We start from the raw sequence: 27423 nt of genomic DNA, 5'->3' as shown, positions 1-27423 counted from the left end.
TTATGAAAATCTTCCAACAAAATATTATGTATGCAGATAGCATGGTTGATTCCATTGATGTCGGTAACTGTCCATCCCAATGCCTTCTTAGATCTCCTTAGAGCATCTAGCAACTTGACATCTTGATTAGGTGTCAATTCTACAGGTATAACTATTGGCAGAGTGTTGTTGTCTCCCAAGTAGGCATACTTTAAATGCAACGACAAAGGCTTTAATTGCAGTGTGGGATGTTCCTCTATATAAAGTTTAGGAGGTTTAAAAAAATAATTTGATAAATCCAAGGATTCAAACTTCTTCCCTAGTCTATCCATCAATTGCTTGGTCTCCATGATTTCACCGAGTTCTACAAGTATTTCTGTGTCACTTAGGTATATCTTCATCATCATCAAAATTACCGTTACAAAATTTTGCAAACTCCTCCTCCACTACTAGTTTGATCAACCTAGTGGCATGACACTCCTCATTTTCATAGGCACATTTCAAGGCATCAAATACATTGAAAGTAACTTGCTGATCATTTACCCTCATTGTTAACTCACCTTTTTACACATCAATTAATGTTATACCTATAGCAAGAAAAGGTCTTCTAAGAATAACCGACACATCTTTGTCAACCTCACATTTTAAAATAATAAAATCAGTTGGAAAAATAAATTTATCTACTCTTACCAGTACGTCTTCAATTTTATCTACCAGATGTGTGTAAGATCGATCGGTTAGTTCCAGCATGACTGTGGTGGGTCTTGCCTTCCTAATTCCCAGTTTCCTAAAGATAGACATAGGCTTTAAATTTATACTTTCTCCTACATCATATAATGCCTTACCAACATAATGATTTACAATTGAACAAGGGATAGTAAAATTCCCTGGGTCTTCCAAATTTAGGGGCAATTTATTCATCAACATCATTGTGCACCATTCAGTGAGAGCAACAGTTTTAAATTCCCCTAATCTTCGCTTCTTTGACAATATATCCTTCATGAATTTTACTTAATAGAGCATTTGGTCCAAAGCTTCCACCAACGTTATATTGATATGGAGTTGCTTTAGGACATCCAAAAGTCTCTTGAATTGAAAATCTTGCTTGGAAATTTGGGATCGCTGAGGAAAATGTGCTGGTAGCCTTCCTTTAGAATGTTGATATTGTTTTGTTGTGGCATTCGATTTGACCATATGATCTAATTCTGCTGCAACATTCTTTTGTTTGACCTTTTCAGTTGTAGGTTGCTTTTCAGATGGTTCTGTGATCTGTCCTTGATTGAGACTAGAATCTTCCTCTTCAGCAGTGGCATCTCTAACAACTTCATTCGGCTCGGTACCAGTCCTGAGAGTGATGGCCTTGCAATGCTCATTCCCTTGTGATCTCACATTCTTAGTATTACTTGGCAATGCTTTTTGAGGTCTTAAATTTAGAGCATTGGCGATCTATCCTACTTGATATTCCAAGGCTCTTAGGGATGCAACTTGACTCTGGATCACAGCGTCATTCTTGGTCATGTATTCTTTCAGCAAAGTTGCAATAGATGAAGAAGATGATGCTAAAATTTTTGAACATTCTGTCGCAGCATAGGATGATTATATCCAGGCGGTGCACTTGTAGCATTCTGTCTAATAACATTGTTGGAATTTCTCACTCCTTGATTATTCCATCTAAAGTTTGGGTGTTGCTTTCACCTTGGATTGCAGGTGTTGGAATAGGGATTATTATTACGGTTGAAATTGCTCATGTAATACATAGAGGCTGGGTTTGGTGGACATTCATCAAACACATGATCTTCCCCGCAATAGATACACGATAGTTTAGCTGATTTCATCTCTTGAACTGTAGCTGGTCTCTTCATTGGTTTGATCATGTTAGCTAGAGATGATACCTGTGTTGTCAACAAAGTGATTGCATCGAGTTCCACAATGCCAATAGCTCTCCCGCTAGTCCCAACTCTCGTGGTAGGATATTGATAATCATTGTTGGCTATCCTTTCTAAAATTTCATATGATTCATTATAGGATTTATCTAACAAGGTACCATTGGCAGAAGCATCAACTACCATCTTTGTATGCTCATTTAACCCATTATAAAACATTTTCATCTATGTCCATTGCTGAAATCCATGTATTAGAATTTTTGCAGCAATTCCTTAAATCTTTCCCAAGCTTCATACAATGGCTCATCCTCTGATTGCCAAAAAGATGTGATTTCATTTCTAAGCTTGGCATTCATATTAGGCGGATTATTCCATAGCAAAAACCTTTGGCAAAGATCATTCCAAGATGCCACCATCCCTGATGGCAAAGCATTCAACCATGCTCTGACACAATCTCGCAATGAATATAGAAACAATTTAAGTCACAGAGCGTTTTCAGGAACACCCTGTTGCCTGAACGAGTCACAGAATTTTAGGAAAAGTTTTAAATGCAGCCTTAGATCTTCAGTAGGCAACGCACTGAACTGTCTTACCATTTGAAACATCTAAAACATTATTAGTTTCAACTCAAAATGTTGAGCTTGAATGGGTGGTCTGACTATCCCTAGGTTCAAATCATCCAGAATTGGTACTATATGCTCACGAATGAGCCTGTCTCGGTCATCTATCACATGAGGAATAGGCATGTCAACATCCTGTCCATTTAGATGCAATGGATCTTCCATACCTGGATGATTTTCGATCCTAGCCATATCTTGCAGTTCTCTTCTCCTTCTTCGTAAAGTTCTCTCGATCTCTGGGTCTAGAGGATATTCTTCGTTAGTAGGAATGCCTCTTATCATGCACTAATGGCAATCATGTAGGAATTAAATACAACTAAGTTAAATAAAACTAATGGAACTAAATAAAATAACAAAACCAAATTTCACCAAATTATCGATCCCCAACAATGATGTCAAAAACTTGTCACGTGTGAATATAGTATGCGAAATGTGCAAGTATACAAGTAATAAAATGATAAGTAAGATCGCCTCCAAGGGATCAGATAGAATTAACTTGGTTAAGTTGCTGTTATAAATTATGTGAATTATGCTATGGCAAAATAGTGATAGAAATGTAATGATAATTAAAATGATGTTGGTGTATGAAAAATGTAACAAAAAAATATATAAAAAATACTATTGCGAAGTTATCAGGGCAAGAATGAGAGGATCAAATCTGTTGAATGGGAAAGTTGGGATTACTAGGAATCTATCCTTATAAACCAAAAATACCTCAACAAACTCTTAACCATTTTACCGCTCAGAACGGATCTAAGATGGTCTGTTTCTTTCAAGAGTAGAACTTCAGGTTACCTCACCTAAAGTGATATATTTCTATAAGCCTCATATGTGATTCCAACACTAATTTCTCTTTGTTCTGTACAAACATTACTCTATGTCTAAAAACTGCTATGGATATTCTGTCAAACAACCACTTGTATCATTCAATTTTAGTCCAACTAACCTAACCTTTTCAGAATTAAATTATGTTTATAAGCATACTAAACATTCATCTATGTCTAGAGTCTGCATGCATGCAATTCAAGAAGAATAAATTGAATGAAATAGTAAAATAGATCAGATCAAAAATTCAATGTTAATGGTAAATTAGAGTATCATCCAGTAAACCTAACCTAATGAGATTTAGCTTGTTGACACAATTTTTTTGTATAAAACGGGGTCAACTTGGTTTTTGAAAATGAAAACAGGAGTCGCCACCAAATTTTTTTGATGAGGTGTGATCGGATCACCTCGAAAATTTGTTATTTTAATAAATGATTTGATTTATTAAAACAATAATTTTGGTCTACGAAATTCAGAAAAAATGGGTTCGGGAGTCGATTACGCACGAAGAAGGATTAGCATCCTCGATACGCCCAAAATTGGTACCTAGTTGATTAATTAATGTCTCAGTGTCGAAGATTAAAAACTCGAATAGAATTTAAAAATACGATCCCTCTTTATTGTGTTATTTTAAAATTACTCGAATAAATAAAAATGGAAAATGCTTCCTTATCTCGAAGTAACAAGATGTCACATCCAGTAAGTTAGGATCTGGCATCTCGTATTTTGAGAGTAAGCTTGCCTTTTATTTTATATTTAAACCTCATTTATTTCAATTTTAAAAGGATATTCGGCTATTTAGGTTTAATGCAAGAAAAATCGAAACCCAGTAAGTTAGTGCACGATTTCTCGAATTTCCTAAATACGGAATATTATCTTTATTCTTACAACTTTATGCGTTTGGAGATTTAAAAGGATATTTTGCTCTTTAGGTTTAACGAAAAAAATTGGGACCCAGTAAGTTAAGGTACAATTTTTCAAATTTCTAAAATGCGAAACATTGCCTTGTCTTGAAATTGGTTACGAATTTGAGTGAAATAATAGTGAAATGAAAAACATTTAATTCATTATGCTTTTAATAGAACCATTTGACACACAAAAGGAATCATACGTGGCTATACAACATGCATTTAAATAACCATGGCATAATGTGCATAAAAATACAAATATTTGATATTTAAAAGTTTTAATGTCAACATGCATGAATAATAGTTATATAAGCAACAATATAAAGATAACAATAATATAATAACAAATAAATGTAATACAAAGGAATCTAAATTTGAAAAGTATTTTGATAATAACAAATAAATAAAATTGCAATGATAATAAAAATAAAATAAACAAGCCAAATTTAAAAAAATCATGAATAAATAAATAAAAATAAAACTAATGTAATTTTGACCAAAAATTGAAAATAAATAAATAAATAACCTTAAAGGAAATATTAAATAACTGATTTTTGTTAAAAAGAATATAAAATAAAAAAATAAAAAAGATTCGGTTAAATAGGCCGAGGATCGAATTGCATTCAGACTCAAATTTTGGGGTCAAAATCGCAAAATATAAGAAAGAGTTGCAAGGGACTGGAATTGAAATGCGCTCAAAGCGCGAGGGATCTGCAGAGCAATATTCCCCTAGTCCAGAAACGAAGCGTTTTAACCGAGGGATTACACATGGCCCAAGGACCGAATTGAAACAGAGGTAAAATTTACGACCCAATTTCATAATAAATGAAAAAGGATCAGATTGCGCCATGCTGCAAAGTTGGAGGGACTGAATGCGCAAATGTCCCCTCGCATCAGAAAACGTGCGGATCCCATGTAAGCGGGTCGGGTCTTTGGGTCTTAAGGCTAAACGACGTCGTTTTGGAGCTATGGTGCCAAGCCCTAAACGGCGCCGTTGAAGAGGGGTATAAAACTCCAATTTTTTAGAAAAAAAATTCATTCTATTCCACTCTTCAGGAAAAAAAAACAAAAATACTCTCTCAATACTGTCCCCCCTTTCTTTTCCTCCGGCCCCAAAGGCCACCGTCCGTCCGCCATGGCCGCCGGCCGGCGACGGCAGTGACCGCCGTGTACGACGGCCAAATTCCAAAAAAGGACCCATTTTTATTAAAATGGCCTTGCTAACCCCGTTTTGGAGTCTAAACCTCCGATGGTCGAGAAAAAACGCCCGAATTAGCCAGAGGCTCCTCGACTTCCGACACCTTTCATCGGAGGTGGCTACCTTTGGCGTCCCGACGGAGGAACGCCGACACCCAGGTAAACAACACTCTTTTTTTCATTATTATTTCTATACTTTTCTCGTTAAAAATGAAGTTGTGAAAAGAAAAAAAGATAAATAGAATAAAATGAAATAAATCAATAGGAAACAGTAAAGGATTAACTTTTTTGAACTTCTATTTTGCTGTTTTGATTTCTAATGTGTGTAAAAAAATGTACAATGAGAACATTTTGGCTTTTATAGCCATATTACAACTGTTGATTTTCATCTTTTTGTTTTTTTGCTCTTTATTTCGCCGGATTCTCCTGTTGCTTTGTATTTATTTCCCTTTGCAGGTGTCAGACGAGGCCGACGGTGGTGGCAGAAGGCATGCGCGAGGGGGCATTGGGCAAAAGCGGCGGCTATCTTGAGGCTAGGGAGGCATGCGACGCAAAGAGGGTTAAGGAACCCTAGGTTTTTCTGATTTGTTTGATTTTTGGGCTTGATTTGGGTTAAGGGTTTTTTTGGGCCTGGTTATTTTGGGCTTTGTGCTTAGATTTGCTGAAAATGGACTGTTTTTGTTTTTATTATTTGGGCTTATTTTGCTGGTATGGGCCCGGGCAAAAATGGGTTCTTACATAGCTCATAAGTTGATTAATCAAATCCAAATTCGAAATACCATTTAACATATTAAACATTGAATCACACAAAGAAGCAATGTAAAAGAAAATAAGGAAGAACTTTAGAAAGCACGCTTTCGTTAATCCAACTCTCAACTGTGGCGTTGCAATGTTTCGCAAAGACCTAGTTGACTGCATTCATCGTCTTCCTCGTGTTCTACTTTTCTTTTTGGTTGCTACTACTACCCTCTATTTCTGCCTCAAGATCCTTCCTCTAAGAAAGGCTTGTTTTTCTCTTTCGGTTCTTCCTCACTTTTTATAGGGTAGATGTCCTTCTCAGCACACAAATTTTCCTCCCTCTTTTTTAGGTGAATCTTTCTGCTACAAGTACAACTGGTTGAGAGTGGCACGAATTGAGTGCTGACTCAATGTCTTCCTAGAATTGCCATGGCATTAATTTTGGCAATTCGTCCAACCTTTTCCCATGACAAAACTTCACTCCTTCATTTCTTTTCTTTCAAACACAAATAAATCCTTTTCACCCACAAGTAAAAGTAACATAATAACATTTAAGAACAACCCAAGCTTCATGATGTAATGTTCTAAAAATACTAATATAATATCCTAAAATGCAAATACATCTACTTAAGAACAAACAATTAACCAATTCTAGTGGCTTGAAATATAACTCTTTTCAAGAGTTATCAATACACAAAAAAACCATTATTGTTTTTCTTTAAATAAACATAACTGTTAAATCTGCTTCTTTTGAAATCATGAGTAGTTATAAAAGAATCAAAACTCTTGTACCACTGCCTTGGTGACTATTTCAAGCCATAAAGGGATTTTTTCAGCAAGCAAATATAGTCCTCCTTTTCTGAGACGGTAAAACCCTTTGGTTGTTGCATGTAAATATCTTCCTTAAGTTCTCCATTCAAGAACACTGTTTTTACATCTAACTACTCAAGCTCCAAATCATACATGACCACAATACCAAGTAAGGCTTAAGTTCCTTCTTTCTTTTGTAACCAGCCTTGCTTTATATTTGGGTTCTTTAATTCTTGGAGTTCTTTCTTTCTTTTTAAATACCCATGTACAGCGAACAACCTTTTTACCTTTAGGAAGCTTCACTAGATCCCATGTTCTATTCCTATGGAGTGATTCCATCTCTTCTTGCATGACAATCATCCACTTTCCTGAATCTTCACAGCTAACTGCCTCAGAATAAGTAAATGGCTCTTGATTTGCATCTATGTCTTCAACCTCATTTAAAGCATAAGCAACTAGATCAGCCACAACGTACCTTTTTGGAGGTCTAATTTCTCTTCTAGGTCTATTCTTGGTAATAGAATATTGTGGTACTAACTGTAGTAAAGAAGCAACTCTACTTTAAGTTTTTGTTTTTACCTGAGAAGTAGACTCTATTGTAGATCCTGGATCAATTTGAAGCTCCATATGCTTTTCCTGGTCTTTATTCGAAGAGTCTTCAAGAGATAAGTTAGGTAGCATAACAGTTTCATAAAAAAATAACATTTCTGCTAATAACAACTTTTCTATTTTCAGGACACCATAACTTAAACCCTTTAACACTAGCCTTATAAGCATGAAAAACATATTTAATGGATCTAGGTTCCAATTTCTCATTATCAACATGAGAATACGCAAGACACCCAAAAATCTTCAAATCAGAATAATCAGCAGGATTACCATACCATACCTCTTGTGGAGTCTTTTTCTCAATGGCAACGGACAGAGATCAGTTAATCAAAAAAACATGCAGTATAGGTTGCTTCAGCCCAAAACAACTTCAGTAAACAAGCATTTGACAACATACATCGAACATTTTCCATGGTTGTTCTATCATTCATTCTGTAATGTTGTTCTGCTATGAAGTATGACGAACTGTCAAGTGTCTCACGATTCGTTTTGATTTGCATAATTCATTAAACTCATCTGAACAAAATTCCAAGCCATTATCTGTGAGGAGGTGTTTTATCTGTTTTCCTGTTTACTTCTAGATCATAGTTTTCCAAACCTTAAACGTGAAAAGCACATCATTTTTTTTTTGCTTCAGGAAGAATGCCCAAACTTTTCTGGAAAAATCATAAATGATCGTCAGCATATAATTAGCGACACCCTTTGAAGGCACTTTGGATGGTCCCCAAAAGTTAGAATGAATATAATCTAGTGTTCCTTTCGTGTTATGGATTCCTCTGGTTAATTGAACTCTTTTTTGCTTCCCGAAAATGCAGTGCTCACAGAATTTCAGTTTGCTAATGCCTTGTCCATCAAGAAGTCCTCTTTTATTTTATTTTTTCATGTCGTTCTCATTCATATGCCCTAGACGCATATGCCAAAGTCTAGTAACATCATCATCTGATAAGGAAGAGGAAGCGACTGCTACATCACCAGTAACAGTAGAACATTACAAAACATATAACTTGGCAGTCTTTCTCTACCCTTTCATCACAACGATGGAACCCTTGCTAATCTTCAGAACCTCACTTCCAACTGTATACTTGTGCCCTTTTGAATCAAGAGTACTCAACGAAATCAAATTTCTCTTCAATTCTGATACATGTCGTACACCACTAAGTGTTCTAATGACTCCATCGAACATCTTATTTTGATCGTGCCAATACCTGCGATTTTACATGAAGCATTATTTCTCATCAAAACAACACATTTAGATACTGCTTCATATGTTGTAAACCAATCCCGATTGGAACTCATATGGAAGGTGCAACCAGAATCAAGGATTCACTCCTCGCTCACTTTAGAGTTGTAGGTAGAAGCAACTAGGAGTTCACTATCGCTGTAGTTTTATACAACATCAGCTTCACCAGATTGTTCCGATTGTTTTTCCTTTCGATTCACAGCCTCCATTTTGATCTTGTTCTGCAACTCATAGCACTCAGATTTAATATGTCCTTTCTTCTTGCAAAAGTTATAAGTTTTACCTCTGTTTGAAGATCTCGATCTACCCTTAGATTTACTACGAGGATTTCGTTCCTGCATCCTCCCACGGTTATCATCAATATTTTGTTCTTGTCTCCTATGAACAATGAGACATTCTCCCTGAGAGTCAGATTCAGCCACAAGATGTTTCATCTTGTCATACGAGGTTAAAGAAGCATAGACTTCATCAACTGTGAGAGATTCGTGGCTATACAAAATCGTATCTCTAAAGGTTATATAAGATAGAGGCAATAAACAAAGTAGAACTAACCCTAAATCTTCTTTATCATATTAAACCTCCATGGCCACTAGGTTTAAAAGAATTTCTTTAAACATAATTAAGTGTTTGTGCACAGACACACCTTCCTTCAAACGACGAGCACAAAAACGCTACTTCATATGCAACTTGCTAGTTAGGGTTTTCGACATGCATAGTTACTGCAGCTTTGCCCATAATGCAGTGACGGTCTTCTCCTTCATCACATTCTGTAGAATTTCATTCAAAAAATACAGATGTAATTTTGTTAAAGCCTTTTGATATTTACGCATATTCTCTTCCTCCGTCAATGTCGAAGGCATTTTATCTATTCCTAGCAGGTTATCCTCCAAATCCATTTGCGCAATAACTGCCTACATCTTTATCTACCACAATGTGAATCTGGTGTTGCGATCCAACAGCAGAATATCATACTTCAATGTCGTCATTACAGTAATTGAGAAAAGCAACCCAAAAAGCTCTTGATACCAGTTTGTAGAAACTAAGCAATAAGAAAAAGAAAACACACATATTTTACGTGGAAAACCCTTTCGGGAAAAACCAAGGGCGGAAGAGAAGAAATTTCGCTAATTTCGAATTCGAGTGGTATAAGAAGAGTTTAGACTACATCTATTTAAAGGTTGAAAAATAGTATTCTAATCAATGTAAAATAAAAGAAGTATAATTCTATATGGATTTCACTTTTATTTTATTTTACCACTGTATTTTATTTTAATAAGAATTTGAATCACTCAACTCTAACAATTAGTAATTGCCTAGCTTGTAATTAACTTGATAAACACATTTATCAATTTGACTATCCTTTAGGTTCGATTGTTAGACTACTTCATGTTCTATTATAATATGTTTATTACAATTAAACCTATCACACTTGTAGACATTGCATGTCACTTTTATATATCTATTTTGTATTGCCCAATGCACGCACAACGAGGTAATTACATTTTTGGGTAAAAAAAATACTAAAACTGCAAACACCCAACTATAACGTTGAATCATTTTAAAATCGTACAATAACTCTAAATACATAAATGTACCCTATTATTAGGTTTTTCAATCACCAGCACTCCACTAATTAGATGTAGAATGTATGCTCAAGCAACATACACAATCTCTTGCTTTTTTGCATTTTAAGGAATATTTTAGAAATTAGCAACCAATCACATGTCTACAATTTAGAACATTTCTTTTACATTTGAACTAAATCTATTGACCAAAACTAGAAAAAAAAAATTTCCCCAAATCCTTTAAAGCTTTTGTCTCAACACACTTAATCTATGCTCAAGATAGATGAAACTCAATTTCTAGAAAAAGAATTTTAACTCAACTCCTTTCTTTACCCTTTCTCTGCTAAAATTGACATTTTTTTTACTAAAAACTTAAGTTGAACTTGCAACATTGAATCAATTAAACGAATAAAAACTATTAAGAAAGATGAAAATTTAAAATGAAATGAATAGTTGAAGAGGTGATTTTCTCATAGGTTGAGAGGGAAAAAGAAGTGTAAAAGACAGAAAGAATAAATATTTAGGCAAGCAACAAAGGAAAATAGGATAAAGGTTAATGATAAATTCTACTAGAATTTTTATTATAGGTGGCTTAATTGTGATGTTTAAAGGAAAAGTTTGGGGCAAATTTACTTTGAGTATGTTTTTTTTTCTTTTAAAGTGATATTTAATAATTATTTTATATTATTAAACAGTCAATATATCAAATTAATTGGAAGGATTAAATTGAAAATAGATAGTCTAATTGATTAACCAACAATTCGATTTTAGAAACACTAACATTTTGACCTTGAAGAGAGAAATTGGTTCATCAAGACCAATTTACATATCTCATCAGTCATTTCCCATTTTCCAGAGAGAATATTTTTTATTGAATAATAATGACGACAATATCACTTATAATATCTGCAATACGTATGAAATTAATTTAACAAAACCTATAGATTATAAACATGATATGTAATGTGGTGATTACTTATCTCATTTCTTAATCATGTAAATACAATTCGATCCCCTCATAAAAATAGAGCATATTTGTAGCCAATTGTTTATCTTTTGAATTTCACCATTAATGAAAATATTAATTACCGTTACCAACAATTCCTACCTAATTACAAAAAAGAAAAAACAAATGAATCATATTTTAAATTTATTACTTTAAATATGTTTACATAAAAATTATTATAAATTACAAATTAATATTAGATCATTATATAAATGAATTTCATCGTGCAATCCTATATCATAAACTACTCTATAGAAACATTTTCAACAATCACTTCAAAATGCAAAATAATCAAACTTACAATTAAAAAAAGTTTAATGTTGAATTTGACTCATGAATTATGTTTGGTTTTTTATTTTAATACCTAAATTTTTGTCTCAAAATTTTTTAATATTATTACAAAAGAAAGAAGATAGATTAATTAACAAAATAATAATTTAAATATCAATTAAGGAAAAAAAGTTAAATACCAAAGTGAGAAAACAAACATAATTCAATGATAAATTGAAAATTAAACCTTAAAAAATAGGATTATAAAATGTAATAATTTAGTAATTAATCAAAAACACTTATTAGATTAAAAATAATTTAACATTTGTATATTATTGGGATAAAAGATACTAAATAACACTATAAATAAAAATTAATAAAATAATTAATTTAATTTAATATTTAACTAACTTAAAAATATATATTCAGCTCAAATACTTTCTCAATTAAAAATCATTATAAATTTTAATTAATATAATATTTTAATATCTTAACAAAAATACATTTAAATAGCACTATACTAAACAATATTAATTTAATTAAATAAATTAATTATATAAAATTAAATATATTTAATTTTTTAATATTAAAATTTTAAATTAATTAAATAAATTATTAAAAATTTTATTATAGATGTCACTCAATTTGTTACTATGATATTAAAATTAATTAATTTGTTACCATGATATTAAAATTAATTAATTTAGTTTCTTCTAAAATTTAAACTTTTATTTTATGTTTCCAAATTAAATAAATTAAAATAATATCTTTAATAATTGTCTACAAAACTTAAATTTCTTTTTGTTATATGAACTTGAATACTCCATGCTAAGCTAAAAGTAAATAAAATTCTTATAATTAATCAAATTAATTAATTTTATCTTCCATGTCAAATAAAACCCAGAAATCTTTTTATAACACTTATCATCTAAATTAAACTGATAATCCGAACAGGAGATGTCACATTTGGACATTAATTTCACATACTTTTATAAATAATCTTGAAAACTTCATTTTAACTTTGTTAGTCTTTTAAGTAATTTGAACAGTATCTAAACTTTCTTTAAAATTTGGTTAATTTAGTAAAAGAGGATAAAACAAAATTTAGTAAAAAGAGGATAAAACAAAACACTTGTATCGGTACTTACTGTTCCAAATATCGGTACAACTCCCCTGACACTGTTTATTTTTGTTTCTACTCTCTGAAATACTTGTACCGATAAAGGTTCACCTTGTATCAGTACAAGGGTATAAGGGGACCCAAAATCAAACCTGAAACACCTCACAAACAAGTCAAATTCAATTCTAGTTGAATCCAAGCTTATACCAATCATTTTAAAACATAAAATACCTCGTATTATCATCATAACAATAATAATAATAATAATTAACACTATCTGAATACAAACATTAAACACAATTACGATACATGGAAAATACACGAGCACTATATGACTACATAAGTTTTTAGGTCTAGGAATGTGCAATTAATCAGTTCAGTTCAACTTAATTCCAAACCAAATGAAAAACAATCGATAACCAACTGAAAATGATTTTATAATTGAAATAACCCAACCAACTCGGCTCTTCATTCAGTTTTTACAACATGCTTCAAATTAAAATGCTGCTGGAAATACTGGAAATCTTTTATTTAAAAAAAGAAAAAAAAGCTACAAAATCTAAACCCGATCAAATCGAAGCAATCGCTAAACAAACTAACTAATTTCAAGTGGCGATATAGCAGCTTATCGAGTGACGGTAATGCAATTTTACATGACCATTCCTCCATCAATGGTGAACACCTGCAAGACAACATGCCCATTCTATCAGCTATAAGTCAGAACAGGGGAACATAGGCAGACAACGGAATCTGGATACTTGCGAGTTGTGGCATAGCACAAGCTCATCAGGGCCACATAAAAATTTTATACACGAAGTTAAGATAATGATAAACTAGATTTATAACCTGTCCAGTGATGTAATTAGACGCAGGGTTTATGGCCAAAAATTCGACCAGTCCTGCAACTTCTTCTGGTTGACCATACCTTCCTGTATCCATAACAAATATAGTTAACCAGTGCTGCAAATATTACTAAGCATTACTACTCGATACATCCAATTGAGTCTGTGGAAACTAGGATATTGCATAATAAGACGAGTAGAAGACTCAAAATCAACAAAGATACAATGTTCTTGGTACATTGCATGATTAGCAGCAGTAAAAACTATCAGGCATTTCAAACAACAGCTAGCAAATATTTGGTGACTTGTTAGGGCATGGAAAGCTAAAGATTTAAGAAACACTAACAGATGGAAATAATGAAATTCAATTTTACATAATCATCCAAAGCTACTTGGACTTGGGCGTGAGTATCAAACACAGATATGTTCAGAAAAATAATTCCCCAAGATTTTCATGCATTTAGAGTCCTTTGAGGATCATATTCCCCCACCATGTTTGGATATTACATCGTAAACGAGTACTTAAAGAAAAATTTTCTTACCTAAGGGAATTGTTTCCAAGATTCTCTTCTCGAGGTCTTCCCCAAGCTTGGCTGTCATATCAGATGCAATAAATCCTGGGGCAACAGCATTGACCTGAGAAAATTTTCATATAACATTATTAGAGTAGCATATCCCTGCATTAGCAGCATAAACCTTACTCCCTCAGCCCCATATCAGAACAGTGCCCTTAATGCTCCTTTTCCACATTTGTCATAACACAAAAAATCACAGAATATGCAAGCCATTGGCTTTCATCTTTCTTCACCTTATCCTATATTGCAATTTCTATTTTCCCCGCCTTAAGAGAAAGGGATTCACTAAGAGGAGAAGTTGAGCATATTATATCTCGAAAATCATGTGCAACATAACTCCAAAACACACAGCCCTGGATCATTCTTACTAAGTAATGGGAGTGAAATAAGTCCAGAAAACTTACATTAATGTTTCTGCTGGCATATTCCCTTGCAACAGTCTTTGTCAAACCAATAACACCTGCTTTAGCAGCACTGTAGTTAGCTTGCCCGATGTTGCCAACCAGACCAACAACTGATGCTATATTAATTATCTTTCCCTGAAATTAGAACATATATTGATACATAGTATATATTCTAAAACAATATCATTGAAAAATGCTTGGAAAACGCTTCATTTTCAAAAGATGAAGTATTCAATGAGAAAGATAAAACCTAAAGCTATGACATGTTAGAATACTTATGCTTAAGTTTTGGCCTGGAGATCAATCAGCTTATTTTGATGCATGGAGCTCAATTCCAAACAAATTGACGAAGCAAGCAGACTACCTGTGACCTTCAAATGAGAAAAGCCAATTACCTTTTTCTTCTTCATCATGATTTTGGCTGCTGCCTGCAAAGAGAATAGTAACTCAGTTCCACTAAAAAACTCAAGCATCTACCGGAATACTTGGTCAGATATCTAGCATTCAAACCTGTGTACAAAGAAACACTCCTGTAAGATTCAGATCAATAACCTCCTGCCATTGTGATTTCTTCATTCTCATCAACAAAGTATCCCGAGTGATTCCTGAAACCATGATCACTCACCAGATTAAGGGACTAGATTAGAATTATTGAATAACTAATGAGAAAAGAAATGATTTTCAATAACCTGCATTGTTTATCAATATATCAACAGTTCCCCATGTATCAACAGCCTGCACATATAAAGTCATGAAACATGCATCTACTATTAAATATCAAAATATGAAAAGGGAACATTCACTCACAGTCTTTATCATTCCTTCTACATCAGCTTCTTTTGAAACATCTCCACCAAAAGTAACAGCCTGACCACCATACGACTCAATCTACAAAACAATCCAACAAACTATTAACATTAGTCATTTCAAACATGCAGTATAATGTAATAACTGCGTAAAGACCATTACAGATAACCAAAATATAGAAAATAAATAAAAAATATATATATCAAGGTGCTCGCTAGGAGGTTTTAAAGGAAGACTTTAAGTAAGGATTAAAGATGACAAAAGGTCTTTCACCAAAAAAAAAAAAAGATGACAAAAGGTCAAGTAAAAAACTCCAGTTAATATATCTGGAAGAAGGTCATGTCTTCTATTCAAGTGTTATATAAGTTTCTTCCAAGGTATATTGTTCACCTCTTTTGAAACTTCTTCAGCCTCCTTTGATGATCTGGCATAATTCACTAGGACCTGCAATAGACCATCAACAACCACCATATTCAAAACAAATAATAGTAAATAGAAAAAAAATATTTATTTAGTTTAAACAATTGTTCTTAAATTACTTGAAGGGCACTTGATATGCAATTATTCTCAGCAAAGAAGCATGAAAGCCTTCAGGACACTATATAGTGTATAATGGACCACCATTTAGAGTTTGAAAAAGATTTAACATATAACTTAACTTTAGATTAAGGTAATCATAAGCAGTATACTCTGAATAATTGATGAGATGATAACCAGTTCCATTTTCAAGAGATAGAAAACTACATGCAAACCTGATGCAAATCGAAGTTTAATTATTATTAATATTATTTATAAATTTTAAACATTATATGACGAAGATATCTCCCAGTTGTAGTTTCAGTCAAGACTTCAGCAGCTGCAAGTTACATTCTTCCTATGGCTTTACAATAAAATTTAAGGTGATAAGGGCAGTAAGATCCTGAAAAAGGACAATCACTAACCTTGCAACCTGCTTTACCTAAAGCCAACGCAACTGCTTTACCGATGCCTCTAGAAGCTCCAGTAACTATGGCTACGGGAGCTTCTACGTTTTGAGCTGCTTCAATGCTGGCTTGTTCAACAGTGGCAACCTGAGCTTTTACACCTGGAAAAGAAACCAAAAACTAAAAAAAACTCAAAATCCAAAATTAATAGAAAATATATCTCTCGTAAATCATCAATGATCTCTCAGATTATTAAAAAATGTAGCCTATTATCAGTTAAAACAACAAAATTCCACAAGCTCCAATAATAAATTTGATGATGATTCGGTATCCTTAAACTAAATTAAATAGAATTATATCTCTCATAAATCATCAATTATCTCTCGGATTACTAACAAATGCAGCTTATTATCAGTTATTGAAGTAGTTAAACAACAAAAGTCCACAAGCTCCAAAGATAAACTTGACTACAGTTCAGTATCCTTAATTAGCAAACATGCTTTCCAAAAAAAGAAAAGCAAACATGCTGAGCTTTCTGCGAAATTAGCATAAAATATTCGATAAAGATGAAAAAGGAGGGTGCTTAAAAGCCAAAGAAACAAAAAACAAATACCGGGGGACGCAAATGATCGTTTCGATTGGCACTGGAGACCGATGCAGAGCCGAGCCTGAACCGATCCGAATCCGCCGGAAATCGGAGACCATTGCCGAATCTGAACAAATTTTCGGTCAGTAGGATCAGCAAACCTCGCGGCGGGTTTTAGAGCGACGACATTGGATCCGGTAACAGCAGCCATCGTAATCGGAGCTCTGAGGAATCTGCGAACAGCGAGGATAGAATAAGAACGGGAAGCGAAGAGGGAAGCCAGAAAATGAAGCCTTTATATAAAGCCGAAAGGGGAACAAAATGAAGGTTTAAATGGCGTTTGAATTTTGTTTTAGCTTTGCTTTGGGAAGTCCGGAGAGTGTTAAAGAGTGGGCGAAATTAACGAAGTGGGTGAGGACTGTTGTTATTTAATCCCAAAGATTGGTTGAATTCGATTATTGTTACAGTAATGGGTCTTGGTTTAGCCGATATTTACAATGAAAACCAATGCCTCTAAATGGCCGATGGTAAAGCGGTAATATCCTCTAGGTGGCAATGCAGTAAAACAGTCTTTTGGGCACCTTATTGTAAATCAGATCATTAATCCGTGGAAATTTAGATTTAAGTAGTTCAACTGCAACAAGCCGATGGAATTAGGGGAAAAAAAAACTTACGGTGTTCTTTTATTGAAAAAATAACAACATTTAGTTTTTTTATATCCATTAGAAATTTTATACACGCGTATTTGTCATGTGCTACAGATCAAAACTCATGACAAATGCATAAAGAGCGTTTCAATGAGGCCAATCGATTAAACGTGACTTATTTGATCCACTTGAACTAATTTAGAAGATGTGATGTCTTAGAATATTTGATTTTGTAATATCAAGGGATTGTGTAAATCCCTTAAAAATCTCAATTGTAGATAGGCTCTAATCTTGATCGTCAATGTAACTCGATCTATACTGTAGGATTTTGGAGCAGCTCAACTATAAATAGAGGTCTTTCCTTTTATTTGTAATCACTCAGTTGTAATCTTCAAAGTAATAGAGATACTTTAAGAGCATTTACTTAAATACCTGGTATGCTTTTGCTTGTGACTTTTTTGTTCTTTCGTTGATCTTTTATTTTTGAATTGCTTCCACTTTATTTTTGGTACCTTCGAGAAATTCTATCCATAATTCTCATTTTGCAAGAGCTACACTTTAGGTGAATTTGAACCTAAGAAATCGTTTAAGGCTACACAGACTGTGAGACTAAAGTTCTAGCCCCGTGACAGTTGGTATCCGAGCTAAAGGTTAGAAGGTATCGATCGAGATGACGAAAGGAGTAAATGGTCAGATTGAGCCAATGGAGATTTGTGAGAGGGCTAGGAAAGCTAGTCGATCGAGGGAAATGTGGTCGGCTTTGGAAAGTCGAGTAGTCAATCTCGAGGAGTCCATAGGAGATATGAGGGAGACACTCGAGGTAGTTTATGGATGCATCGATGAGCTAGACTCGATGAAGTAGCAACTTAGGGAATTTGTGTTTAAGTCTCTCGATTCCAATATGGAAGTGATGCAAGGGATGCACAATTCCACTACGGATAAGCTAATAGTGAGGGAAGATGCTCTCGATGTAACAACTTATTTTTAGTGGTGTCTGAAATAATGGTTTCGAGACCACGATTCTGACCAGTGAGTTCGTATTTATTATTTATTTAATATCCATAGAGTTATTAAAGTGTCATAGTAAAATTTAGTTAGAAAATTTTAATGTTAATATAGTTAATTTAATAAAAAGGATTAAATCATAAAAACTACAAAAATTAATAGCTATAAGTTTAATTATATTAAATAGTTATAAAATCATGAATTCAGGGCTTTATATGGTAAATCTACCAAATTGCTTTATAGTGGACGGTTAGGTGATAGTTTTATATGAAATTTGATTAATTAACAAAGGTTAAAATGGTAAATTAGTAAATAAATTAAAAACAAAAGATGACAAAACATGTTATCATCTTCATTTTACCACCACCACCAATTCTAAAAAGAAAAAACAAAAAAAAACAACATTGTTGAGTTCCTTTAGGTTTGGCCAAGCCAAATTCCAAGTGCATGGTATGTGTTTTTCATTTGTTTTTAGTGATTTTTATGTTTTTAAGTTCGTTGTAGCTTAATCTAGCTAACCTGAGAACTAATTCGTAGAAATGTTTGTTTTGAATTATTTTATTAATGAATTTGTAATGTTTTTGAAGTTTGATGATAGATTTGTAAGCTTGATAGTTAAATAGGGTTTATTTTGTAAAGTGATTTTAGTTAATTTTAAACTTTAAGGATTAAGTTGTTAAAATAGAAAAGTTACATGAAATCCTTTTAAAAATATGATGAATATGGGCTGTATGAGAATTATAGAAGATTTGGCTGGCCATGTTTGGGTTAGATTGTGATTGAGTTGAAAGTTTCAATTTTAATGGTTAATTTGATTAAAAGGTAAAAACTTTAAGGTAAAAGTGTAAAATACCGATTAAGGGTGAAATATGTGAATTTAAGTGTTTTATGATATTTGATTGGTTAATTGAATAAAATTATTATATTTAGATCAAGAAACATATCAGTCAGTTGATAATCACGGGAAAGGAAAAGTCGTCGAGTAGTCATTATTGAAGCGTTCGTAGCTATTGCGTTTTGGTAAGTTCGTATTATGTTTGTTATGTCTATTAATGTCTAAATTAATTATGTGTTTGTTTATATGAACATAAATGATTATGTGATCTATTGAATAGTTATGAAATGAAATAATAATGGATTGAAACATAAAGTTTGATCATGTGATGATCTCAATAAGACAGGATAAGCCTGAGTGAACTTAGTAAATAGCTAAGATACAAATGACATGTCATTAGGGTGATCCAAGTACTAGTTTTCAGTGATTAGAGTTTCAGATACTTTGTACCAGTGTTATAGTTCCAAGCACTCTGTGCCGATGATTATAGTTTCAGGTACTATGTACCGGTTATGGATACCATATCGATACCTTGAGATCCTGCATGTGTTGCAGATTCTCTGAAACTTGTGTGAGTAGTATCGTGTATTGGTTAATTTCCCTTTGTCAACTTGTGTGAGCATTACCCTCCCGCATATTCAAAGTCAATTTACTATTCTTCGCCGGGCAAAACAGTTAACTATGGAAATAGAAATGAATTGCGATAGCATGATGAATTATATTTGGTTGATTATATCTTGGTATGTGATTCTTAACATGTTATATATTGGTGCTATGAACTGTTCAGGCTTAATCATTTCTCATAGTTGGAATAATGAAACAAGACAAAGGAATGTTAATTCTATGTTATGTATGATTTGTAAATTAAATTGATAGGTATGTGAAGTTCTATTTTTTGAACTTACTAAAGCTTTACGTAAGCTTAATCTATTTGGTTGTTTTCTTTGTAGATTGTCAGATTCTTGTTGTCAATTGGAACATCGTTGGAGATCACACTATTCGACAACACTTTTGGTAGCTATTTGTTTATTTTGGTTCGGTTATAAATGACATGTAAATAAGGTTTCAATATGTTTACATTAATGGGTATCTTAGTGATGAATTGTGCCATTTGAGATGTAAACATGTATTTGGTATTTTTGGTGACATGAATTGATAGCTTGTTGTGATATGGTCATTTTGTTGATACTTATTAAATTTTGGTTGGGTTATGTTAACCTTTGAAAACTTGGTTCAAATGGATAATTTTGCTATTTGCAAATTGTAGTTTAGATTATGATTGAATAAGTTTGATAAGTTAGTTATGTTTAGTTTGGATGGTTAAAGTTTATGGTTGACTTGTGGTGCCAATGAGGGCATATTGGTTGGACCTCTATGATGTACTGATTGATGCTTTAATTTACATGTTGAATGTTTATTTATATGCTTTTTTGAACAAGGTTTTAGGCTGCGGTAATAATTGAACTCTTCAACTTATGGTTTTTTTATTATCATTTTTTACAAAAATATCGATAAAATGGACTAAGGTATCGATACCAGACCAAATGAATAGTTTCAAAAGTTACAGAATTTAATTTTGGTATAGATAATTTTACTCAAGATCGATATTTTTCTAATTTGTATCGATGCCATGAAAATAATATCGATACCTTATTTTGGTAGAATGCCAAAATGGTATCGATAAATATTTTCATACCGATACTTGTTATAAAATATCAATACTTATTTACTTGGTATAGAAATTGGTCCAAAGATATAAAAGTTTTATAATTTAGTTAATTTATTCGAACTTGAATAAAATTTTATAGTAGTTTAAAGCTCGATATAGTTTTATTTTCATTCTTACTATCTAACATTTGTATAATTATGTTTAGTTAATGGTTAATTTGAACAAGTTTACTCTGGTTTGTTTGTAGCATCTCATAACTCGGGTTTGGTTACCAGGTTGTGTATAGGGTGTTACAGTGGTATCAGAGTTACAGTTTAGTCAATTCTAGAACTGAACGTAACATGTATTGAGTCTAAAAATACATGTCATTTTATAATCTGTGATAATGTGATGACTCCTGATCATTTTGACTTTTTTCTTTATAGAAAAATGTCAACTGAATCCAATCAAGCAGAATTCAATGATGCATAGAGTAATATTCTAGCCACCAATCAATGGGCTACTCATAATGTACCCGAGTTTCAAGAGCCTAGAGAAAATACTCACAATACCTTTTTTAGTATGATGAATGACATGTTTAACGCATATATGAGAGCTAATCTCGTAGCTCAAAGGGTTGCAAGTCAGGCTATTACACAGCCTAGCACACGGCCTGACACACTGGCGTGTGAGGTTATTTCGAAGGTACACGGCCTGGCACACAGACGTGCAGCTTGGCTGTGTAATCCAAGTCAGTGAGTTACACGGGCACGGACATGGGCTAGGACATGGCCGTGTGTTCCTATTTCGAGTGCCCAGACGGCTTGGCCACACGACCGTGTGACCTCTGCAGTGTTGAAAATTTTCAATGTTCTCTGAAAAATTCTTTGAGTTTCTAAATTGGTTCCAACTTGTTTCTAACGCGTATTTACGGCCTCGAAGGCTCGTATAAGAGACAATATGTATGTTTTGAATTAATTTTAATATGTTTATTGATATGTTTTAAAAAGGTTGAAATTTAAGCTTATTTGATTTGAAAACTCTGGTAATGTTTCATACCCTGTTTTGGCGACGGATTTGAGTTAGGGGTGTTACATTTATTGGCATCAAAGCTACGGTTTAGCCAATTTTTAGACTGAACGTAGCGTGTACGAGTCTAACTATACATGCCATTATATAACCTATGATAGTGTGATATTTCCTAACAATTTTGAAACATGTTTTCATATAGTAATGACATCCAACCGAGCTGACTCTGATGAAGTAGAGAGTAACGTTCAAGCCTCCATTCATGGAGTAGCATTGAGCAGTACAAGGCCCATATCTGAGGGTCGGGGAGGAGAGGCTAAGGAAGCCTTCTTCCAGATGATGAACGAATGGTTTACCGAGTCTCTACAAACGAACTCGACTACTCAATAATCTCCACCCTCTCCTACTCCCTAACTGGTTCCCATTATTCCTCATGGTTTGGGACCTATATGAGTTAGTAAGCCACCTGTTGATAGAATTCGAAAGTACAGGGCTGAAGAATTCAGAGCTACCGTTGAAGATGATCCCGAGAGAGCAGAATTCTGGTTAGAGAACACAATCAGAGTTTTTGACGAACTATCTTGTTCACCGGCTAAATGTGTTAAATGTGCGGTATCCTTGTTGAAAGATTCGGTTTATTAGTGGTGGAATACGATGATTTTTGTTGTGCCGAGAGAGTGGATCACTTGGGAATTCTTCCAAATTGAGTTCCAAAAGAAATACATTAGGAAGAGGTTTCTGGATAAGAAACGTAAAGAATTTCTCGAGCTTAAACAGGGTCGTATGTCTGTAACAGAGTCCAGGCGAGAATTTGTCAGACTGAGTAAATATGCCCGGGAATGTATTCTGACTGAGATTGCTATGTGTAAAAGATTTGAAGAAGGGTTAAATAAAGACATAAAGCTACTAGTTGGAATTCTTGAGTTGAAAGAATTCGTTGTATTGGTTGATCGAGCACATAAAGACAAAGAGCTGAGTAAAGAGAAAATGGATGTTGATTTTGAAGCTAGAGACTTGAGGAAGAGATCGACTGGAAAGTCATATCAGTCAACATAAAAAAGATCAAAAGAACATCATAACCATACTACAGCTTCAGTAGGGTACTCCAGTAGAGACAGAGGCAACCGGCGTTCGAGTCTAAAACCTCAGGCTACATCTGTAGTAAGTGTGAGTAGTGTCAGAGATATTTGGCCCGAGTGCAAGCACTGTAAAAAACCATATTATGGTGAGTGTCGATTAAAAAATGGAGTGTGTTTCAGGTGTGGTTCCTTAAACCACTATCTTAGAGATTGCCTAGAGAAATCCAAGAAAGAGAGAGTTCAGACTACGAGGCTGAGCAGCACTGCTATGAGAGGTAGACCACCTCGTAAACCTAAAAATATGAGTGGTAGTCGTGGTGTAATGAAAGAATCTACAGTGAGATCCGAGGCACGAGCGCTAGCTAGGGCTTATGCTATTTGAGCACGAGAGGATGCTTCTGCGCCAGATGTTATTACCTGTACTTTCTCTATTTTTTATACTGATGTAACTGCTTTGATTGATCCCGGATTAACCCATTCGTATGTTTGCACGAATTTAGTATCTAGTAAGAATTCACCTGTTGAGTCCACTGAATTCATGGTTAAAGTGTTGAACCCTCTAGGTCAGTATGTGCTAGTTGATAAAGTTTGCAAGAATTATCCTTTGATGACTCGAGGTTATAGTTTTCGACTGATTTGATGTTACTACCATTTGATGAATTTGACGTGATTTTGGGCATGGATTGGTTAACTCTACATGATGCTGTTGTAAACTGTAGACGAAAGCTTATTGTATTGAAATGTCAGAATGGTGAAACACTTCCTATTGAATTAGATAGTCCGAGTGGGTTGCCTATTATTATATCAACTATGTCAGTGCAGAAATATGTGAGAAAAGGTTGCAATCTTACCTTGCATATGTGTTGGATACTAAAGTGTCTGAATCGAAGCTTAAAACAATGCCAGTGGTTTGTGAGTCTCCTGATGTGTTTCCAAAGGAGTTACCTGGATTACCGCCGATTAGAGAAATTGAGTTTGCTATTGAACTGGTACTGGGGACATCACCGATATTGATAGAACCTTATAGAATGACTCCTACTGAATTGAAAGAGTTGAAAGCATAGCTACAAGAATTGACAGATAGGAGTTTTGCTCGACCCAGTTTCTCACCTTGGGATGCACCGGTTCTGTTCATTAAGAAAAAGGTCAGATCGATATTGTGTATTGATTACCGTCAGCTCAACAAGGTTACAATCAAAAACAAATATCCACTGCCTTGTATTGACGATATGTTGAAAGGTGCCACGGTATTCTCAAAGATTGATCTTCGTTTCGGCTACTATTAGCTACGAGCTAAAAATTCGGTTGTACCGAGAACTGCATTTAGAACTAGGTACAAACACTATGAATTTCTTGTAGTGCCATTTGGTTTAACTAATGCACCTAAAATATTTATGGATTTGATAAACAAAATCTTCAGACCGTATTTAGACACATTTATTATGGTATTTATTGAAGACATTCTGATATATTTACGAGATGAGTCCGAACATGCTGAACATTTGAAAATAGTTTTGCAAACCTTGCGAGATAAACAACTGTTTGCTAAATTTAGAAAGTTTGAGTTTTGGCTCAGAGAAGTCAATTTTTTGGGATATATAGTATCAGCTGAAGGCATCAGAGTTGATCTGAGTAAAATTTTAGCAGTTGTTGATTAGAAACCACCGAGAAACATATCTGAAATCAGAATTTTGCTGGGATTAGTTGGTTATTACTGAAGATTCGTCAAAGGGTTCTCGATGATAGCTACACCGATGACGCGAATCTTAGAAAATGATGTGAAATTTGAATGGTCTGAAAAATGTCAGCAAAGTTTCAATCAGTTGAAAGCACTGTTAACCGAGGCACCAGTTCTGGTTCAGCCTAAATCAAGTAAAGAGTTTGTGATTTCCAGTGATGCATCTTTAAATGGTTTAGGCTGTGTTTTGATGCAAGAAGGTAAATTAATAGCTTATGCTTCCAGACAGTTAAAGTCGCACGAAAAGAATTATTCGATACATGACCTGGAGTTGACAGCTACTGTGTTTGCATTAAAAATTTAGCAGCATCATTTATAAGGTAAGAAATGTCACATATTTACTAATCACAAGAGTTTGAAGTATGTAATATCGCAGAAAGATTTAAATTTGAGACAGTGTAGAGGGCTCGAACTGTTAAAAGATTATGAGTTGATCATTGATGATCATCCGGGAAAAGCGAATGTAGTTGCTAATGCTCTGAGTAGAAAATCTTTGTTTGTTTTACGAGCAATGAATACGCAATTGACATTATCTGATGATGGTTCGATCTTAGTCGAGTTGAAAGCTATACCGATGTTTTTATAACAGATTTGTGATGTTCAGAAATGTGACGGTGAGTTGTTAACAAATCGGGCATAGTGTGAGTTGATTTTCGATTCAGAATTTTAGATTAGACCCGATGATTGTTTATTATTTAGAGGTAGAATTTGTGTACTGAAGAGTCTAGAGCTCATTCAAAGAATCTTACACGAAGCTTATAGTGGTAGCTTGTCTGTTCATCTAGGAAGTAATAAGATGTACAGTGATTTAAAATAGATGTACTGGTGGCTGGGAATGAAACTCGAGATTTCTGACTTTGTACCTAGATGTTTAGTATGTCAGCAAGTAAAAGCTGAACATCAGGTACCTTCGAGATTATTACAGCCAGTGATAATATCAGAGTGGAAATGGGATTGAGTTACAATATATTTCGTATCAGGTTTACCCTATCTCTGAGAAAGAAAGATGCCATTTGGGTTGTTATTGATCAGTTGACGAAGTTAACACATTTTATTCCGGTACATATAGATTACTCCCCTGACATATTGCTGAGTTATATGTTTTTGAGATTGTCAGATTACATGGGGTGCCAGTTTCTATCATTTCGGATAGAGATCCGCGGTTTACATCACGATTCTGGAGAAAGTTACAGAAAACTCTTGGTACGCGGTTGCATTTTAGCACTGCATTTCATCCTCAGATTGATGGTTAGTCTGAGCGAGTAATTCAAATTCTCAAAGATATGCTTCGTTGCTGTGTTTTAGAGTTTGAAGGCAACTGGGAGAAATATTTACCGTTGGTTGAATTCGCGTAGAACAACAATTTTAAATCAAGCATAAAGATGGCACCGTATGAGGCTTTGTATGGTTGTAAATGTCGAACTCCGTTATACTGGACTGAGCTCAGTGAGAAAAAGATACACAGGGTTGATTTGATTCGTGAGATTGAAGAAAAAGTAAAAGTTATCTGAGACAGTTTGAAAGCAGCTTTAGATCGTTAGAAATCATATGCGGATCTTAAGCATAAAGACATAGAATTTCAAGTCAGCAACAAAGTATTTTTGAAAGTATCACCTTGGAAGAAAGTTTTTCGGTTCAGTCGCAAAGAAAAGTTAAGTTTGCAATTTATCGGGCCGTATGAGATTACTGAAAGGATTGGACCTGTTGTGTATCGATTAGCTTTACTGTCAGAACTAGAAAAGATTCATAATGTCTTTAACATGTCTATGTTACGACGGTACCGGTCTAAGCCTTCACATGTTATCTCTCCGACGGATGTTGAGATTTAGCTCGATATGTCATATAGTGAGGAACCAATTAGAATTCTGGCACAAGAGGTGAAAGAATTGGGAAACAAGAACATAGCTTTAGTAAAAGTTCTCTGGAAACAACACAAAATAGAAGAAGCCACCTGGGAACTCGAGGAAGCTATGAGAAAACAATATTCGAACCTCTTTTCTGGTAAGATTTTCGAGGACGAAAATCCCTTTAAGGGGAGAGTTGTAACAATCCATTTTCAGTAAAATTTGAATAGTGATTTTGAGACCACAAATCCGAAGTTAGAAAATTTATTTTATTATTATTTTATTTCCTACAACATGATAGTAGTACCATATAAAAATTTTGTTTAAAAATTTTACCGTTTATATGCTTAATTTGATAAAAAGGACTAAATCGCGTAAAGTGCAAAAGTTGAGTTCTAGTAACTAAAAGTATTAAATAGCTATAGAACCTTAAAGTAAGAGTCCTTAAATGGTAATTAGACCACTAATGAAGATAGTGGATGTACATGGCTTGGCATTTCGTAATTTTTAAAGTTTTTAAAGGTTAATTAAGTAATTAATGATAAAAACAAATGAAATAAAACAAACTATCTTCTTCCATTATCATCATCAACTGAATTTAGAAGAAAATAAGAAGCCATTGGAGACATAGGTTCTTTCATTATCATCAACATCCCATTTTTAATGATTTCTACATTTTTGGGATCATTGT

At 33.9% G+C, this 27423-nt stretch overlaps 1 protein-coding gene and 1 non-coding gene across 2 annotated transcripts; one reads left to right on the top strand and one right to left on the bottom strand.

Annotated features, from left to right (window-relative positions):
- The first annotated feature begins 2103 nt into the window (after positions 1–2103).
- Positions 2104–2209, top strand: LOC128041460 (small nucleolar RNA R71). The gene has a single exon (XR_008196482.1). It is a non-coding gene; the product is annotated as a small nucleolar RNA R71 (small nucleolar RNA).
- A 10977-nt stretch (positions 2210–13186) lies between these two features.
- On the bottom strand, positions 13187–17317 carry LOC105765902 (3-oxoacyl-[acyl-carrier-protein] reductase 4). The gene is made up of 11 exons (XM_012585180.2): positions 16935–17317; positions 16340–16482; positions 15789–15842; positions 15399–15479; positions 15281–15326; positions 15102–15196; positions 14987–15019; positions 14592–14726; positions 14155–14248; positions 13617–13699; positions 13187–13452 (listed from the first exon to the last, which is right to left on the bottom strand). The coding sequence occupies exons 1-11, from the start codon at positions 17116–17118 to the stop codon at positions 13420–13422; spliced, it is 981 nt and encodes a 326-aa protein (XP_012440634.1). The 5' UTR covers positions 17119–17317; the 3' UTR covers positions 13187–13419.
- Positions 17318–27423: the final 10106 nt, after the last annotated feature.

This window comes from Gossypium raimondii, chromosome 5 (assembly GCF_025698545.1).
Source record: "Gossypium raimondii isolate GPD5lz chromosome 5, ASM2569854v1, whole genome shotgun sequence".
Lineage (NCBI taxonomy): Eukaryota > Viridiplantae > Streptophyta > Magnoliopsida > Malvales > Malvaceae > Gossypium > Gossypium raimondii.
This window is presented reverse-complemented; position numbering and strand designations above follow the sequence as displayed.